The sequence below is a fragment of the Salmo salar genome, chromosome 09 (assembly GCF_965601325.2).
Source record: "Salmo salar chromosome 09, fSalSal1, whole genome shotgun sequence".
NCBI lineage: Eukaryota > Metazoa > Chordata > Actinopteri > Salmoniformes > Salmonidae > Salmo > Salmo salar.
The window spans coordinates 112,848,511-112,869,310 of NC_138299.1; the positions used below are offsets into that span (position 1 = coordinate 112,848,511).

Below are 20,800 nucleotides of genomic sequence, written 5' to 3' on the forward strand. Positions count from 1 at the left end.
GGAAGAGTAGCTGCTGCCTTGGCAGGAACTAATGGGGATCCATAATAAGCCCCAGGAGGAGTAGCTGCTGCCTTGGCAGGAACTAATGGGGATCCATAATAAACCCCAGGAAGAGTAGCTGCTGCCTTGGCAGGAACTAATGGGGATCCATAATAAACCCCAGGAAGAGTAGCTGCTGCCTTGGCAGGAACTAATGGGGATCCATAATAAACCCCAGGAAGAGTAGCTGCTGCCTTGGCAGGAACTAATGGGGATCCATAATAAATGCAAATACCTCACACAAACCATAACCACACACCCCTCACATGAATTAACACTTAACCATAACCACACCCCTCACATGAATTAACACTTAACCATATCCACACCAGTCACATTCTGTCTTCATTCAGTTACACATCTGTATATTATCAAACCCAACTTCAAGCCTGTATACGCCTACCCCAGCCCTCCTCTCTTTGTCTGTCTGTCTCTGCACCCTGGCTCCCCCTCTCTGCCACTCAGGGAACTTCAGGGAGGTGTGTCGATCACCATGGAGATACAGGGGCTTTCTTTTGTCACACTGAAGCTGTTAAAACCAACAGACTTTCCTACTAAAATTCACCACACCTCTTTCCCCCTCCCCACTCTCTCTCTCCCCTTCCCCACTCTCGCCACCTCTCTCTCCCTCTCTCTCTCTCTCTGTCCCGCCCCACTCTCTCTCTCCCCTTTTCCACTCTACACCTGTCTCTCTCTCTCCGCTTCCCCATTCTCTATACCTCTCTCTCTATCCCCCTCCCTCTCTCTCGCTCTCCCCAATCTCACTCTCCTTTTCCCCACCTCTCTCTCTCCCTCCCGCTCTCTCTTCATATTTCTCTCTGTAGGAGGCTGAGGCTCTAGCCAAGAGAGAGCAGCAATAGTTCCACAGTGCTCCTTCCTCCAACCCCAGACCAGACCAGACCATGACCAAGCCAGAGCCTGCTGGGCAGACCATACCATATCATTCTCACTTTGTTAGAGGTCAGGGGGTTCTTTCCAGATGTTTAGTTTAGTTTTGTTGTTGTTGTGTCTCATGCTTCAGCTGTGCCTTATCAGCTGGGTGTGAGGAGGTACTGAAGCAGAGCATGCTGGGTACCCATGAGTCCCTCCGCTGGCCTTAAAGTCTGTTGTCTGAATGTCTCCACACCTGATGTCATGATGCTCCAGTCAGTCTGAATGCATGTCCTCTAGAAGACAGGATGTACTATCAGAGTAGCACTTCTCTCTAATGTTAAACACAACAATGTTGCCTTCCTCCTCTCTCCAAATGTCCCAGCTGTCCTCTTGTCTACTTCTTCCTCTCCCTCCCCTCTTCTCAGCAATCTGACCATGTTCTCCTTCTACAGACACCTAGATGCTAGTTGTTTTATGCCTGAGGCCCTGTGACTTAATGTTTTGATCTGCTTGTTTTGATAGAGATGAATGTGATAAAGATAACATGAAGTAACACAAATATAACATGCCAAAATATATATCTGTAACGGAAGCAGAGAGGTGATGTATTATTGTAAACATGTCTGTATACCGCTAACTACTCTATTCAGATTCACACATACTGGTCAGAATGTTTGTTCATCTTGGTGCCAAAGTATGAATATAATCCATATGATCAGAAATCTCTCCTCTCTTCTTCTCTCTTCTCTGCCTCACCATAATAGTCTTATTTTTATGTACAATAAAGATCTGAGAGTTGTTTTACTGGTTATAACAGCGTTGTGCGTTGATGTTATCACTCACATTGACTGTCTAGAAACTGTATAGGCTAGTGGCAAGGCCTCCACATTTTTTAGATACCCCTACCCAAGGTGGAACAAAACACAACCATGTCTTTTCACATCTCTAATGTCTCCCATTTGTCAAATGGATGGTTGAATGATGTTGTGACACTAATAATGCCTGGCTGGAAGGGGATGGCTACAGAAACTCATGAAACCCAATATTGCAAGCGCTGATATTGCAAAAATGTGGAATACAAGTAATCAGTTGTCTTACATACTTTTAATGCATCTTGTAAATATAGACCTGCAAACACATTTACAATAGGCGTAAATATCAACTATGAATGTTTATGATTAATTTAAGTTTTACTTTTTGGTAGCTGATTAATGTTCTCTCATTCAGTGCTGTATGGTCCTGTCTGACAACAATACACACAGTTACACATGTCTTTTGGTGTAGTGGCTATTGTAATCATTTCTAAGGAAAACAAGTGTGCTCAGAGATCGAAATGCTCCTATGCTGGTCCAGCATAGGTGCTGGTTTGGCTGGCGTTTCGTGGTGCCTTAGCAGCGTTTTCGTGGTGCCTTAGCAGCGTTTTCGCGGTGCCTTAGCAGTGTTTTCGCGGTGCCTTAGCAGTGTTTTCGCGGTGCCTTAGCAGTGTTTTCGCGGTGCCTTAGCAGCGTTTTCGCGGTGTCTTAGCAGCGTTTTCGCGGTGCTTTAGCAGCGTTTCGTGGTGCCTTAGCAGTGTTTTCGTGGTGCCTTAGCAGTGTTTTCGTGGTGCCTTAGCAGTGTTTTTGCAGCATAAGCTGGTCTCAAGTCACATCATGTAGGCTTGCAAAGTGATTTCTAATTCCTATTAGGGATATCCAACAACTGGAATTTTTCTTCACCCACATCATGCATTCAGAATGACTGTCAGGGTTAGAAAGATGAATAAATCACATCACCTAAACCATCTACACTGGAACAACCATTTCAGTAACGGGTGCAATAGTTTAGAGAAATGGATATTATTTATCTTTCGCCTCTAGATTTGTCTTTGTGTAGCATAAGATTAATTAATCAGTCAATGCAAAAACACAACAAACAAAAAAGATATTGAAACAATTACAATAGAGCATTCTGGGAAATATAATAATGATGGGCGTGGTAAGACCAGTTTGACCAACATGGACCAGTTTGGTCACCATCATACCAGCCTCCCCAACATGGACCAGTTTGGTCACCATCATACCAGCATCCCCAACATGACGCTTGGCATTCAAGTCAAAGAGTTTCATCTTGGTTTTATCTGAGTCTTTATGTGCCTTTTGTCAAACTCCAAGCAGGCTGTCATGTGCCTTTTACTGAGGAGTGGCTTCCGTCTGGCCAGTCTACCATAAAGGCCTGATTGGTGGAGTGCTGCAGATATGGTTGTCCTTCTGGAAGGTTCTCCCTTCTCCACAGAAGAACTCTTGAGCTCAGTCAGAATGACCATCGGGTTCTTGGTCACCTCCTTGACCAAGGCTCTTCTCCCCGATTGCTCAGTTTGGCCGGGCGGCTAGCTCTAGGAAGAGTGTTGGTGGTTCCAAACTTCTTCCATTTAAGAATGATGGAGGCCACTGTGTTTTTGGGGACCTTCAATGCTGCCGAATGTTTTGGTACCCTTCTTTGACCTGTTTCGGAGCTCTACGGACAATTCCTTTGACCTTGTGGCTTGATTTTTGCTCTAACATACACTGTCAACTGTGGGACTTTATATAGACAGGTGTGTGCCTTTCCAAATCATGTCCAATCAATTGAATTTACCACAGGTGAACTCCAATCAAGTTGTAGAAACATCTCAACGATGATCAATGGGAACAGGATGCACCTGAGCTCAATTTCGAATCTCATAGCAAAGTGTCTTAATACTTATGTAAATAAGGTGTTTCTGTTTTTTATTTTTAATACATTTGCAAAAATGTCTAAAAACCTGTTTTCACTTTGTCATTATGGGATATTGTGCGTAGATTGATGAGGATTTGTATTTATTTAATCAATTTTAGAATAAGGCTGTAATGTAACAACATGTGGAAAAAGTCAAGGGGTCTGAATACATTCTGAATGCACAGTATGCCAACATCCATGCAAACAGAGGAAAACAACTCAATATGAAAGTTCTAGGGCTCGATTCAATCAGATTAGCGTTGGTTGACACTGTATGGCGGTTGTTTTGTCGGAAGTGGATCTGCATTAGAGCTGTCAAGTCCACAAGCAGCTCCTTGTGTTACCTTATCGCCTACACTACCTTTGAATGCAACGAAACCCAGCAGGTTTATATCCGACAAATCCCATGCAACCGCGTTAGAAGTTCATGCAGACGCGTTAGAAGTTCAAACACTTGAATGCATGATGTTCTATTGTCGGGTATAGGCCCCACTCCTAAACCTAACCCCACCCCACCCCCACCCCTAAACCTAACCCCACCCCACTCCTAATCCTAACCCCACCCCCCCACCCCTCAACCTAACCCCACACCTACAGTGAGCAGCACTACCATAGGCCCTAATCCTAACCCCACCCCTAACCCCACCCCTAAACCTAACCCCACCCCTACAGTGGTCAGCACTACCATAGGCCCCACTCCTAACCCCACCCCTAACCCCACCCCTAAACCTAACCCCACCCCTACAGTGGGCAGCAATACCATAGGCCCCACTCCTAACCCTAACCCCACCCCTAACCCTAACCCCACCCCTAAACCTAACCCCACCCCTAGCCCCACTCCTAACCCCACCCCTAACCCTAACCCCACCCCTACAGTGGGCAGCACTACCATAGGCCCCACTCCTAACCCTAACCTAACCCCACTCCTAACCCTAACCCCACCCCTACAGTGGGCAGCACTACCATAGGCCCCACTCCTAACCCCACCCCCACCCCTAAACCTAACCCCACCCCTACAGTGGGCAGCACTACCATAGGCCCCACTCCTAACCCTAACCCCACCCCTAAACCTAACCCTAACCCTACCCCTAACCCCACCCCTACAGTGAGCAGCAATACCACCACAGTCAAGCTGATGTTAACCTTAACCCTAAATCCCTATACACAGTGAAAGATGGTTTAATGGGAGTGGATCCAGCACTTACCATAACACCAAATGGCCTGAATGAGAAGTTCTGAAAATGGATTTTAACAGACAGGACAATGGATGGAATATAACATGGTTTTATGAGATTTTATATATCATGTTTTATTATGTTTAGTTTTGTCTTTCCTTTCCTCTCCTTTTTAACAGAATAAAACAATAAAACCAAGTCAATGTATAATGTTGGTTTAATATTCACATAATCAAACAACACTATAGTTGAATATATCTCTTACCATATCTGATCCTGTACTGCCACCCAGTCATTTTAGAACCTACATTTATGATCCTAGGAGGACACCTACTGGCTTTTTAAAGTATTTTATACGAAACCTTACCCTAACCTAACCCTAACCTAAGTTGTTGTTAACAATGTTAACCCTAACCTAACATAAAACCAAACCCTAACCCTAACTTAAAACCTAACCCTAACCTAAGTTGTTGTTAACAATGTCAACCCTAACCTGACCTAAAACCTAACCCAACCCTAACCTAAAACCTAACCCTAACCCGAACCCTAACCCTACCCTAACCCAAACCCCTAAACCCTAACCCTAACTCTAACCCTACCCTAACCCTAACCTAACCCTAACCTAAAACCTCCCAGATAGATGTTAAAATCAGAAGACTAATCAGAACAGAGAAGAATACACTCCACAACTATCAAATTCATACAGACAGATAATGTGTGTGAGGATAACCTCACACACATAGAAAGACTGGCAAAACAACTGTAAAATAACCCACACAGTCATCAAACCAGCAGATAAAGGTTCAGAAATAGTAATACTAGATAAACATCGATACATATGAAGCCAATAGACAATGATCAAACACCAAACATTATAAACCAATATAAAACCGTATACAACCACAGACACAGTTAAGGACAATAATAAAAACTCTTTGACCAACACTACATCACAGCAAAACAACGGGACTTTCTCTACGGTACAGACACCCCACGACCCAGACTATTCTACCTACTGCTAAAAGTACACAATGAACCAGAGACATGGACAATTCCCTTTGAAATTCTTCCAGGTAGACCCATTGTATCTGATTGTAATACTGAATCCTATAACATTTCACAGTATATAGACCATTACATTAACCCTCTCTCCACCAGGCACCCCAGCTTTCTCAGGGACACTTACCACTTCATGGAGAGGATTGGAACCACAGTTGTTCCCTCCCAAACCCACATATTCACAATAGATATTGATAGCCTATACACTAATATAAATACAGCAACAGGAATACAATCAGTCAGAAACATTTGAAGAATTTGAGATTCTGTAGCCACCCTTTTTCTTGATGACAGCTTTGCACACTCTTCGTATTCTCTCAACCAGCTTCACCTGGAATGCTTTTTCAACTGTCTTAAAAGGAGTTCCCACATATGCTGAGCACTTGTTGGCTGCTTTTCCTTCACTCTGCAGAATACTGTGATAGCCATGCTGGTTAAGTGTGCCTTGAATTCTAAATTAACCACTGACAGTCTCGCCAGCAAAGCACCCCCACACCATCACACCTCCTCTTCCATGCTTCACGGTGGGAACCACACATGCAGAGATTATCCGTTCACCTACTCTGCACCCACACACCATCACCTAAACTCATCAGACAAAAGGACAGATTTCCACTGGTCTAATGTCCATTGCTTGTGATTCTTGGACCAAGCAAGTCTCTTCTTATTATTGGTGTCCTTTAGTAGTGGTTTCTTTGCAGCAATTCAACCATGAAGGCCTGATTCACGCAGTCTCCTCTGAACAGTTTATGTTGAGATGTGTCTGTTACTTGAACTCTGTGAAGAATTTATTTGGGCTGTAATCTGAGGCTGGTAACTCTAATGAATTTATCCTCTGCAGCGGAGGTAACTCTGGGTCTTCCTTTCCTGTGGCGGTCCTCATGAGAGCCAGTCATCACAGCGGTTGATGGCTTTTGCGACTGCACTTGTAGAAACTTCTTGAAAGTTCTTGAAATTTTCCGGATTGAGTGACCTTCATGTCTTAAATGAATGATGGACTGACATTTCTCTTTGCTTATTTGAGCTGTTCTTGCCATAATATGGACTTGATCTTTTACCAAATAGGGCTATCTTCTGTATACCACCCCTACCATGTCACGACACAATTGATTGGCTCAAACTTATTAAATTAACTTTTAACAAGGCACACATGTTAATTGAAATGCATTCTAGGTGACTGCATTCTAGGTGACTACCTCATGAAGCTGGTTGAGAGAATGCCAAGAGTGTGCAAAGCTGTGTCCTGTGTGAATTTAAGAATGCTCCCTCTAATTCTCTCCCTCTCCCCTCCCGGAGGACCTGAGCCCTAGGACCATGCCTCAGGACTACCTGGCCTGATGACTCCTTGCTGTCCCCAGTCCACCTGGTTGTGCTGCTGCTCCAGTTTCAACTGTTCTGCCTGCGGCTATGGAACACTGACCTGTTCACCAGACGTGCTACCTTGTCCCAGAGCTGCTGTTTTCGACTCTCTCTCTCTACCGCACCTGCTATCTCTAACGCTGAATGATCAGCTATGAAAAGCCAGACATTTACATTTACAGACATTTAAAAACATTTACTCCTGAGGTGCTGACCTGTTGCACCCTCTACAACCACTGTGATTATTATTGTTATTTGACCCTGCTGGTCATCTATGAACGTTTGAACATCTTGGCCATGTACTGTTATAATCTCCACCCGGCACAGCCAGAAGAGGACTGGCCACCCCTCAGAGCCTGGGTCCTCTCTAGGTTTCTTCCTAGGTTCCTGCCTTTCTAGGGAGTTTTTCCTAGCCGCCGTGCTTCTACATCTGCATTGCTTGCTGTTTGGGGTTTTAGGCTGGGTTTCTGTATAGCACTTTGTGACATCGGCTGATGTAAAAAGTGCTTTATAAATACATTTGATTGATTTATTGATTGATTTATTGATTGATCAATGCAAAGGATGGCTACTTTGAAGAATCTCAAATATAAAATATATTTAGATTTTTGTAACACTTTTTTGGTTACTACATGATTCCATGTTTTATTTCATAGTTTGTTTTCACTATTATTCTACAATGTATAAAATAGTAAAAATAAAGAAAAATCCCGGAATTAGTAGGTGTGTCCAAACTTTTGACTGGTACTGTATCTTATGTCCAATGGGCACTGTCCATTAGCACAATTTTGGCAATGGACACTGTCCAATTGCAGTGTAACATGTTAAGACTGGCAATGTATTATGTGTAATGGACACTGTCCATTAGCAATATATTACAATGGGCATTTACCATCACAAATTGGACATGCTGTTACATTGCTGAAATGCCCAATTGTCATGCTTGTTGAACTTGGGATTGCCTAGCAGTGATAGTGGTGTTGATTTCTGCCTGATTCTGACAGTGTCCATTGGCCATATGATATATTGCCAGTGCCAATATTTGCGTTATGAAATGTTGGCACTGGCAATATTTAAACTAATGAAGTCCACTACTGGGACACTCTACTGTACAAATACAACTCAAATGTGCTGTCCTTTGACTATTTATAATGATTTTAAGCAATGAGATGGCTGACTTGATTGCTGTCCAAATACAATATCTTACAATGGCCATATGATATATTGTAAGTTCATACTTTCCTTTAAGGATTTGAAAGGCCCTTCTTACCCTCATAATATCGATATCTGGAGGGGCACCGGTGGCCCTGCACACGTGGCAAAAGGAATTTTGCAAATCGCATGCACGGAAACCAATGTTATCTTTTGGGAACAACTCGGATGTCAAACTAAATGAACAGCCGCGCACAGCTAGAATAACTTTGTTGCTGCTCCATCCCAACCTCCCCACAAACTTTCCCACCACATATCTCTCCTATAGAACTCTCCCAACACAGAACTCTCCCAACACAGAACTCTCCTATAGAACACTCCCACCACATATGTTTCCAATATAACTCTCCCAAGGCATAACTCTCCTACAACACAATCAAACCACATAACTTTCCTAATATAATTTTCCCACCTGATAACTTTCCTGATATAACTCTCCCACCACATTACTCTCCTATAGAACTCTCCCACCACATATCTAACCTAAAAAACTCTCCCACCACATAACTCTCCTATAGAACTCTCCCACCACATATCTAACCTTAAAAAACTCTCCCACCACATAACTCTCCTATAGAACTGTCACACCCTGGCCATAGAGAGGTTTTTGTTCTCTATTTTGGTTAGGCCAGGGTGTGACTAGGGTGGGCATTTTATGTCCTTTTTTCTATGCTTTGTATTTCTTTGTTTTGGCCTGGTATGGCTCTCAATCAGGGACAGCTGTACATCGTTGTCGCTGATTGGGAGCCATACTTAGGCAGTCTGTTTTCCTTTGGGGTGTTGTGGGTAGTTGTTTCTGTTGTGTGGTTTGCACCTGACAGAACTGTTGGCTTTCGTTTGTTTCTTAAGTTCAAGTGTTTCGTATTATTAAAACTTCAATATGAACACTCACCACGCTGCATCTTGGTCCCCTCTGTCAGACGATCGTTACAGAACTACCCACCACAACTGGATCAAGCAGCGTGCTCGGGGGGAGATGGACACCTGGTCTCATCAGGAATGGATTGGGAGGAGAGACTGGACTTGGGGCCAGGTGATCGACAGATATCGGAGCCTACCCGGGAAGAACGAGAGGCAGCCCCCAAATTTGTTTTGGGGGGGCACACTGGTAGTTTGGCTGGACCAGGGGTGAGGCCTGAGTCAACTACCTGTGCTTTTTGCGGTAAGCAGGTGCCTGCCTCTGGCACTCTCTCTCCAGTGCGCCTGCACCTGACAGAACTGTTGCCTTTCGTTTGTTTCTTCAAGTGTTTCGTATTATTAAAACTTCAATATGAACACTCACCACGCTGCATCTTGGTGCTTCTACACCTGCATTGCTTGCTGTTTGGGGTTTTAGGCTGGGTTTCTGTACAGCACTTTGAGATATCAGCTGATGTAAGAAGGGCTATATAAATACATTTGATTTGTTAGACGATCGTTACAAGAACTCTCCCACCACATATCTAACCTAATGAACTCTCCCACCACATATCTAACCTAATAAACTCTCCCACCACATACCTAACCTATAGAACTCTCCCACCACTTTCCTTTTGAACTCTCCTAAGATATCTCCTATAGAACTCTCCCACTGTATAACTTTCCTATAGTACTCTCCCAAATGAAACTCATTAATAAAACTATCCTACAGAACTCTCCTATGGAAGTCTCCTATAGAACTTCCTTTTAGAACCCAACACAGAACTTCCCTATAGAACTCTCCCAACACAGAACTCTATAGAACTCTCCTACCACATAACTCTATAGAACTCTCCTACCACATAACTTTCCTATAGAACTCTCCCACCACATAACTCTACTATAGAACTCTCACACCACATAACTGTCCAATAGACCTATCCCACCACATAACTCTCCTATAGAACTCTCCAACCACATAACTCTCCTATAGAACTCCCCTATAGAACCCACCACATAATTCTACTATAAAACTCTCCTATAGAACTCTCCCACCACATACCTAACCTATAGAACTCTCCCACCACTTTCCTTTTGAACTCTCCTAAGATATCTCCTATAGAACTCTCCCACTGTATAACTTTCCTATAGTACTCTCCCAAATGAAACTCATTAATAAAACTATCCTACAGAACTCTCCTATGGAAGTCTCCTATAGAACTTCCTTTTAGAACCCAACACAGAACTTCCCTATAGAACCCACCACATAATTCTACTATATAACTCTCCTATAGAACTCTCCCACCACATAACTGTCCTATAGAACTCTCCCACCTCATACAGTAACTCTCCTATATAATTGTAAGATATCTCCTATAGAACTCTCCCACGTATAACTTTCCTACAGAACTCTCCCAAATGAAACCCATTAATAAAACTATCCTATAGAAGTCTCCTATATAACTCCCCTATAGAACCCAACACATAATTCTACTATAAAACTCTCCTATAGAACTCTCCCACCACATAACTGTCCTATAGAACTCTCCCACCTCATACAGTAACTCTCCTATATAATTGTATAAATAAGTCTCCTATTCAAGATGGCGATGATGGAGATGGCAGCTTTGCTTCAAGTCATTTACATATATTTTACATTTTAGTCATTTAGCAGACGCTCTTATCCAGAGCGACTTACAGTAGTGAATGCATACATTTCATTTTTTTCCCCCCCTCCATACTGGTCCCCCGTGGGAATCGAATCCACAACCCTGACGTTGCAAACACCATGCTCTACCAACTGAGCCACACGGGACCGTCCTTAGTCCTTAGGAAACTGTGCAGTATTTTGTTTTTTTAATGTATTGTTTCTTACATTGTTAGCCCAGAAAAACTTAAGCGTTATTACATACACCCGGGAAGAACTATTGGATATCAGAGAGACGAAATTAGGGCAAGAGTTGCTTTCCAAAGAGATATCCGGGATTGTATCACTCTGTTTCACAGAGACATGGCTAGCTGGGGACATGCTATCGGAGTCCGTACAGCCAATGGGATTTTCAGTGCATCGCGCCGACAGGAACAAACATCTCTCTGTGTTGAAGGAATTTAATATCTTGATGATAATAATCAATAATCAATTCGCCTTGACTAATGCCCAAGGTTTGTAAGATAATGGGTTAAAATAATTAGGCAAGGACTCAGCTTTCTGCAAAAGGTTTCTGTAGCTTTATTCAGAGAAAGTTCTGGTGTCAGGATAACAAAACAGTCATTATATAGTTCTTGCTAACTTACGCACATGCATTTACACACAATCCGTTGGTTACCTGCAACCCCCATAAACTTCTCACACTGTTTATCACCTTCTGGCTCAGCCTGTTCCTTTCCTCCAAGGTTAGGAACTCTCTGAGGTTTTACTTCTCTATCTCTCTATACTAATTGCATACACACATTTCTTTCCCTCTCCAGTGGTTCCTGGACTTTCCGGAACTAATCAGATTAATCGATCCCTACATTGATCATTACATTGATTATTCATTAAACCTGCTGTATGACTAATAATTCATCATGGTTTATTGATTCATTTACCTTTATTAGATAATTCTCTTATCACTCTGGTAAGAAGAAGGGCGGGGGTGTATGTTTCATGATTAACGACTCATGGTGTAATTGTAACAATACAAGAACTGAAGTCCTTTTGTTCACCTGACCTAGAATTCCTCACAATCAAATGCTGACCGTATTATCTCCCAAGAGAACTCTCCTCGGTTATTGTCACAGCCGTGTATATCCCCCCGCAAGCGAAACCCAAACACGGCCATCAAGGAACTTCACTGGACTTTATGCAAACTGGAAACCATATCCTGAGGCTGCATTTATTATAGCTGGGGAATTTATAAAGCTAATCTGAGAACAAGGTTACCTAAATTCTATCAGCATATCGATTGCACTACACCAATGAGTAACACACTCGATCACCGCTACTCTAACTTCCGCGATGCATACAAGGCCCCCCTCCACCCTCCTTTTGGCAAATCTGAGCATGACTCCATCTTGTTGATCCCCTCCTATAGGCAGAAACTAAAACAGGAAGCGCCCGTGCTTAGGTCTATCCAACGCTGGTCTGACCAATCTGATTCCACGCTTCAAGACTGCTTCGATCACGTGGACTGGGATATGTTCCGGGTATCCTCAGACAATAACATTGACATATACGCTGACTCAGTGAGCAAGTTTATAAGGAAGTGTATAAGAGATGTTGTAGCCACTGAGACTATTAAAACCTTCCCTAACCAGAAACCGTGGCTTGATGGCAGCATTCGTATAAAACTGAAAGCACGTACCACCGCATTAATCATGGCAAGGCGACTGGAAACATGGCCGAATACAAACAGTGTAGTTATTCCCTCCATAAGGCAATCAAACAAGCAAAGCATCAGTATAGAGACAAAGTGGAGTCGCAATTCAACAGCTCAGACACGAGACGTATGTGGCAGGGTCTAAATCAAATCAAATTTATTTGTCACATACACATGGTTAGCAGGTGTTAATGCAAGTGTAGCGAAATGCTTGTGCTTCTAGTTCCGACCATGCAGTAATAGCTAACAAGTAATATAACCTAACAATTCCACAACAACTACTTTATACACACGAGTGCAAAGGAATGAATACAAATATGTACGTAAAAATATATAAATGAGTGATGGCCGAACGGCATAGGCAAGATGCAGTAGATGGTACAGGGCACAGTATATACAAATGAGATGAGTAATGTAGGGTATGAAGTCTACAGACAATCACGGATTACAAAAAGAAACGCAGTCGTGTTCACCCACGACTGCGTGGCCATGCACGCCTCCAACTCAATCATCAAGTTTGCAGACAACACTACAGTGGTAGGCTTGATTACCAACAATGACGAGACAGCCTATAGGGAGGAGGTGAAGGCCCTGGGAGTGTGGTGTTAGGAAAATAACGTCTCACTCAATGTCAGCAAAACAAAAGAGATGATTGTGGACTACAGGAAACAGCAAAGGGAGCACCACCCTATACACATCCACGGGACAGCAGTGGAGAAGGTGGAAAGTTTTAAGTTCCTCGGTGTACATATCACAACAAACTGAAATGGTCCACGCACACAAACAGTGTGGTGAAGAAGGAGCAACAGCACCTCTTCAACCTCAGGAGGCTGAAGAAATTTGGCTTGTCACCGAAAACCCTCACTAACTTTTACAGGTGCACAATTGAGAGCATCCTGTCTGGCTGTATCACCGCCTGGTACAGCAACTGTAGCACCCTCAACCGCAAGCCTCTCCAGAGGGTGGTGCGGTATGCACAACGCATCACCGGGGGCAAACTACCTGCCCTCCAGGACATCTACACCACCCGATGTCACAGGAAGGCAAAAAAGATCATCAAGGACAATAACCACCCAAGCAACTACCTGTTCACCCCGCTATCATCCAGAAGGTGAGGTCAGTACAGGTGCATCAAAGCTGGGACCAAGAGATTGAAAAACAGCTTCTATCTCAGGGCCATCAGACTGTTAAACAGCCATCACTGACACAGAGAGGCTGCTGCCTACATACAGACTTGATATCATTGAACACTTTAATAAATGGAACACTAGTCACTTTAATAATACCACTTTAAGAATGTTTACATATCTCGCATTACTAATCTCTTATGTATATACTGTACTGTATCCTATCTATTCTTTAATATCTATTGCATCTTAGCCAATCTGTCACTGCTCATCCATATTTGATATATTCCATATTTGGAATATATATTCCATATCCATATTTGATATATTCTCATGCCAGTCCTTTACTAGATTGTGTGTATCAGGTTTTGTGGTGGAATTTGTTAGATATTAGGTTTTGTTGTGGAATTGTTATATATTACCTGTTAGATACTGCTGCACTGTCGGATCGAAAAGCATAAGCATTTCGCTACACTCACATTAACATCTACTAGCCATGTGTATGTGACCAATAAAATGTGATTTGATTCGATTTACAGAACCCACCACAGAACTCCCCTACATAAATCTACCACCACAGAACTCTCCTATAAAAGTCTCTGATAAGAGAATTATCTAATAAGGGTAAATTAATCAATAATCCATCATTAATTAGGAGTTATGGAGCATGGATAATTAATAATTAATGTACTGAACGTTAGTCTCATAAAGGTCTAGTAGAGGCTGGAAAAGGAGAGAAATGTGTGTGTGTATTTAGAGATACCGGGAGGAGCCTTCAAGGTTCTCCTAATCTATGGGGAAAGGAACAGGCAGTGCTGGAACAGTGGTAGCAGGTCAAGGAAGAGATACTGTTCACTTACTGTCTGTGCGTATGTGTGTGCATAGGTCATCTACTTTTGGGTGTGGATGTGTGTGTGTGTAAGCGGAGAGAGGATAAAGTGAACATCTTTGTCATTTGGACCTCAGAACGTTCTCTGAATAAACTGAACAGACCTTTTGCAGAAAGCTGAGTCCTTGCCTAATTATGAACCCAGTGTCTTACAAACCCTGGGGATTAGTCAAGGCTTATTGATTGTTAATTTATAGCATTAGGATATCAAATTCCATTATCAACTGGTCCTTCGAGCCCGGATCTCTATATCTGCCCCTGTCGGTCCAGGGAGACACCAAAACTGTGCACGGGCAAATGAAATATCCGTAGATCAAAGACCTGGCCCCTTGCTGAGGGTTCTTTACAGGCCGGTGGCAAACTGGTATGCGACAGAGGCGGTGACGAGATTCTACCAACATTGAAATCTCAGCTGCAGAACAAGGTCAGTGCGCTTTATTCAGATTTTTGGGGGATAGCACCTGTATGATTACATTAAATGATGAATGAGTGATAGCACCTGTATGTTTGCATTACATGATGTGAGAGTGAAAGGTGGGCGCGATTAGAGGATTTTAATGTACTCTGGGTGTTAGACGCTGGAAATATCCGGACGGGGAAGTTTATAGCTGGTGACCTGTCTTTATAAGTTCGCATAGAGAAAAAATGTTTTAAAGGAAACCAACTATTCTGTGCGAATGGAAGACAGGAATTAGTTGTAAATTCAAAAACTGTGAAACAGGGTCCGTAATGACCCTGGGCAATTGTGGCCACTGCATAAAACTAAACTAGCGCTTATGGTGAGACCTGATAACATAAAAAAGGGTCAACAGACTATAAGGGGATAGTCAGATCTTTAAGGGGGAGTCCATTTAGGTCTAATATCCATGGGAAAAAGGGAAACCTAATATGGCGGAGTGAGATAAGATATTATTGTTAAAAGGGACCAATAGATAAAGACCATTAACTAGGGCTTTACAACCCCTGGAAAGTAGCTTATAATTGCATACCTATGCAACCTAATGTCCGATCAAACAACTCCATAGAAAAAGTTTCGTGAGAGATAGAGTGTTTATTCTAGGATGATTGTTTGCGTGTGAGGTGAATATATTGTTCAGTCAACAGTTGCGAGAAAAGACAGGCAGTAAGACCTAAAAGTAAAACTGGTTGCAGTAAGTATTGTTTGGTCTACGCGTGAGATATAAACAATGTGTCAAGGTCCATACGAATGGTCATTCTAGAGAAGAAATTCTATATTGTGAGAAGGAAATACATAGGGTTGTGATAGACATAAGTTTTAAATTGACTTATAATTTTAAAAACACACACATAGAATTGGAAGATAATTAGTTGCGGGAGAGATAGATATATTGTTCAGTCAACAGTCGCGAGAAAAGACAGGTATTGGTTTGGTAAATAAGTATAACTTATTGGTTCGTCTACGCGTGAGATATAAACAATGTGTCAGGGTCCATACGAATAATTATTCTTCAAGTCTAGATTCACATAGAATATAAGAGCGGTAAAAAGCATACACATAGAGATTAATCTCTTGGCGTTCCCCTAGGATAGGGGGCGCTAAAGCGATTTTTGAAAATAATTTGTGCCCATTTTAAACGGCCTCCTACTCAAACTCAGAAGCTAGGATATGCATATAATTAATACTTGTGGATAGAAAACACCCTAAAGTTTCTAAAACTGTTTGAATGGCGTCTGTGAGTATAACAGAACTCATATGGCAGGCCAAAACCTGAGAAGATTCTATACAGGAAGTGCCCTGTCTGACAATTTGTTCTCCTTCTAGGGCATCTCTATCAAAAATACAGCATCTGTGCTGTAACGTGACATTTTCTAAGGCTTTCATTGGCTCTCAGAAGGCGCCAGAAAGTGGAATGAGAGCTCTCCAGTCTCTAGGCGAAAAACAGCAGGGGTTTTTGTGAGTGGTCCTTCTGAGAACAATGACACTGGAGCGCGTGTGCACGAGACGATTCCATGTTTTACTTTCAGTGTTTGAACGAATACAACGTCGCCCGGTTGGAATATTATCGATATTTTACGAGAAAAATCGCATAAAAATGTATTTTAAACAGCGTTTGACATGCTTCGAAGTACGGTAATGGAATATTTTGAATATTTTTTGTCACGAAACGCGCCGGCGCGTCACCCTTCGGATAGTTACCTGAATGCATGAACAAAACGGAGCTATTTCAATATAACTATGGATTATTTTGAGCCAAAACAACATTTGTTGTTGAAGTAGAAGTCCTGAGAGTGCATTCTGACGAAGAACAGCAAAGGTAATCCAATTTTTCTTATAGTAAATCTGACTTTGGTGAGGGCCAAACTTGGTGGGTGTCAAAATAGCTAGTCATGATGGCCGGGCTATGTACTCAGAATATTGCAAAATGTGCTTTCACCGAAAAGCTATTTTAAAATCGGACACTGCGATTGCATAAAGGAGTTCTGTATCTATAATTCTTAAAATAATTGTTAAGTATTTTGTGAACGTTAATCGTGAGTAATTTAGTAAATTCACCGGAAGTTTGCGGTGGGTATGCTAGTTCTGAGCATCACATGCTAATGTAAAAAGCTGTTTTTTTATATAAATATGAACTTGATTGAACAAAACATGCATGTATTGTATAACATAATGTCCTAGGAGTGTCATCTGATGAAGATCATCAATGGTTAGTGCTGCATTTAGCTGTGGTTTTGGTTTTTGTGACATATATGCTTGCTTTGAAAATGTCTGTGTGATTATTTTTGGGAGGGTACTCTCCTGACATAATCTAATGTTTTGCTTTCGTTGTAAAGCCTTTTTGAAATCGGACAATGTGGTTAGATAAAGGAGAGTCTTGTCTTTAAAATGGTGTAAAATAGTCATATGTTTGAAAAATTGAAGTTTTTGCATTTTTGAGGTATTTGTAATTCGCGCCAGGAACGTCTGTCCCTAACAGGTTAAGGTAAACATTAAACAATTTCCTGGGGAAGCAGACAACTGTACAGGAAATGGGGTTGGCCAGATAAAAGTGCTTAGCCAACCCACCTCGGTTTACCTTAACTCCTGATGAGTACCAGTGTTATAGATACAAGAATGGCATCGAGAACTTAGATGATTTTAATGGCTGGAAAGTAATCGTTAATGTGACTGACTTAGGTTTGAAAGATGAATAGAAAATTCTTAACCTCACAGCACCTATAACTGATGTAGGGTGGGCTAGTACCAGCAAAGGACGCATACGACAGAAATTACCACAAAGGGTGGTTAACTTGCGCCCTGGGGTTATAGGTCCAACCAAGTCGAGTTAGTCATCAGAGGCCAGTTATAGGAGGCTAAAGTAGGCACAGGAGGAGTTTTGACCAGGATGGGAGTAGCTTTGTCTAGATGGATGTTAATGGCATCCTCAGGGAAGTTCCAGATGAATACAAAGCTATGAATCAAATATGTGAAGGCTTTAACACTACATTATTTTGGTGGTTGACAATAAATAAAAATGTGGATTGGATTAATAACATTTTTATAATCAACAGAGATTAATGAATGAAACCGGGGATGCAGAAAGAGGTTCTCTGACCAATTATCCGCCACCTCCCTCATGACCTGGTAAAATAGACTGACTCTTGATATGTTATTGGCAGAAGAGGGCGGTGTAGGTAGAATGATTAGGTTCATTGCTGCACGTACATTCCTGATAACACAGCTCATGTTCGGGAAATGGAAAGGTGTTGTAAGAACTGTATTATGGGCTGCTTTCACCAGTATGAGTGTGTTGATATTGTGTGATTGATGAGTATATGCCAAGTATGAAAGGTTTAATCACCAGGACTCTAGAGAAATCGATGACGCAGCAGATGGTGAGATATGGACCGATTCCACGCTCCGACCAGTGGGATGGCGAATACGGGCCTCCAGGCCTGGAAGATGGCTCCATTTCTTTTAACCTGTTGGGGATAGGGGGCAGTATTTGCACGGCCGGATAAAAAACGTACCCGATTTAATCTGGTTACTACTCCTGCCCAGTAACTAGAATATGCATATAATTGTTTGATTTGGATAGAAAACACCCTAAAGTTTCTAAAACTGTTTGAATGGTGTCTGTGAGTATAACAGAACTCATTTGGCAGGCCAAAACCTGAGAAGATTCCAAACAGGAAGCGCCCTCTCTGACCATTTCTTGGCCTTCTTGATCATCTCTATCCAAAACAGGGGATCTCTGGCATAACGTGACATTTTCTAACGCTCCCATAGGCTCTCAGAAGGCGCCAGAACGTTGAATGATGACTTTGCAGGCCATGGCTGAAAAACAGTAGCGCATTTGGTAAGTGGTCGATCTGAGAACAATGAGACTGGGGCGCGCGTGCACGAGACGACTCCATGTTTTCATTTTCAGTCTTTGAACGAAAACAACGACTCCCGGTCGGAATGTTATCGCTTTTTTATGAGAAAAATAGCATAAAAATTGATTTTAAACAGCGTTTGACATGCTTCGAAGTACGGTAATGGAATATTTTGAAGATTTTTGTCACGAAACGCGCCTGGCGCATCACCCTTCTTTACCCTTCGGATAGTGTCTTGAACGCACGAACAAAACGCCGCTATTTGGATATAACTATGGATTATTTGGAACCAAACCAATATTTGTTATTGAAGTAGAAGTCCTGGGAGTGCATTCTGACGAAGAACAGCAAAGGTAATCCAATTTTTCTTATAGCAAATCTGAGTTTGGTGAGTACCAAACTTGGTGGGTGTCAAAATAGCTAGCCAGAATATTGCAAAATGTGCTTTCACCGAAAAGCTATTTTAAAATCGGACACCGCGATTGCATAAAGGAGTTCTGTATCTATAATTCTTAAAATAATTGTTATGTTTTTTGTGAACGTTTATCGTGAGTAATTTAGTAAATTCACCGGAAGTGTTCGGTGGGAATGCTAGTTCTGAACGTCACATGCTAATGTAAAAAGCTGTTTTTTGATATAAATATGAACTTGATTGATCAAAACATGCATGTATTGTATAACATAATGTCCTAGGAGTGTCATCTGATGAAGATCATCAAAGGTTAGTGCTGCATTTAGCTGTGGTTTTGGTTGTGTGACATTATATGCTAGCTTGAAAAATGGGTGTCTGATTATTTCTGGCTGGGTACTCTGCTGACATAATCTAATGTTTTGCTTTCATTGGAAAGCCTTTTTGAAATCGGACAGTGTGGTTACATTAACCTCTTACATCTAGACGTTCCGCTAGTGGAACACCTGGTCCAATATCCAATGATAGGGCGTGGCGCGAATTACAAATTCCTCAAAAATACAAAAACTTCAATTTTTCAAACATATGACTATTTCACAGCATTTTAAAGACAAGACTCTCCTTTATCTAACCACACTGTCCGATTTCAAAAAGGCTTTACAGCGAAAGCAAAAATTTAGATTATGTCAGCAGAGTACCCAGCCAGAAATAATCAGACACCCATTTTTTAAGCTAGCATATAATGTCACAAAAAACAAAACCACAGCTAAATGCAGCACTAACCTTTGATGATCTTCATCAGATGACACACCTAGGACATTATGTTATACAATACATGCATGTTTTGTTCAATCAAGTTCATATTTATATCAAAAACCAGCTTTTTACATTAGCATGTGACGTTCAGAACGAGCATACCCCCCGCAAACCTCCGGTGAATTTACTAAATTACTCACGATAAACGTTCACAAAAAACATAACAATTATTTTAAGAATTATAGATACAGAACTCCTCTATGCAATCGAGGTGTCCGATTTTAAAATAGCTTTTCGGTGAAAGCACATTTTGCAATATTCTGAGTAGATAGCCCAGCCATCACGGCTAGCTATTTAGACACCCACCAAGTTTAGCCCTGACCAAAGTCAGATTTACTATTAGAAAAGTTTGATTACCTTTGGTGTTCTTCGTCAGAATGCACTCCCAGGACTGCTACTTCAATAACAAATGTTGGTTTGGTTCAAAATAATCCATAGTTATATCCAAACAGCGGCATTTTGTTCGTGCGTTCAAGACACTATCCGAAGTGTAAATAAGGGTCACGAGCATGGCGCATTTCGTGACAAAAGATTTC

At 41.9% G+C, this 20,800-nt stretch overlaps 1 protein-coding gene across 1 annotated transcript in view; it reads left to right on the forward strand.

The window, feature by feature from the left end:
• sh3bgrl (SH3 domain binding glutamate-rich protein like) overlaps positions 1-1,726 on the forward strand; it is a 49,523-nt gene extending 47,797 nt beyond the window's left edge. Inside the window, exon 4 of the mRNA XM_045724290.2 lies at positions 864-1,726. Coding sequence (XP_045580246.1) covers positions 864-899 — 36 coding nt within the window. The 3' untranslated portion in view covers positions 900-1,726. The remainder of the gene's footprint in view (positions 1-863) is intronic.
• Positions 1,727-20,800: the final 19,074 nt, after the last annotated feature.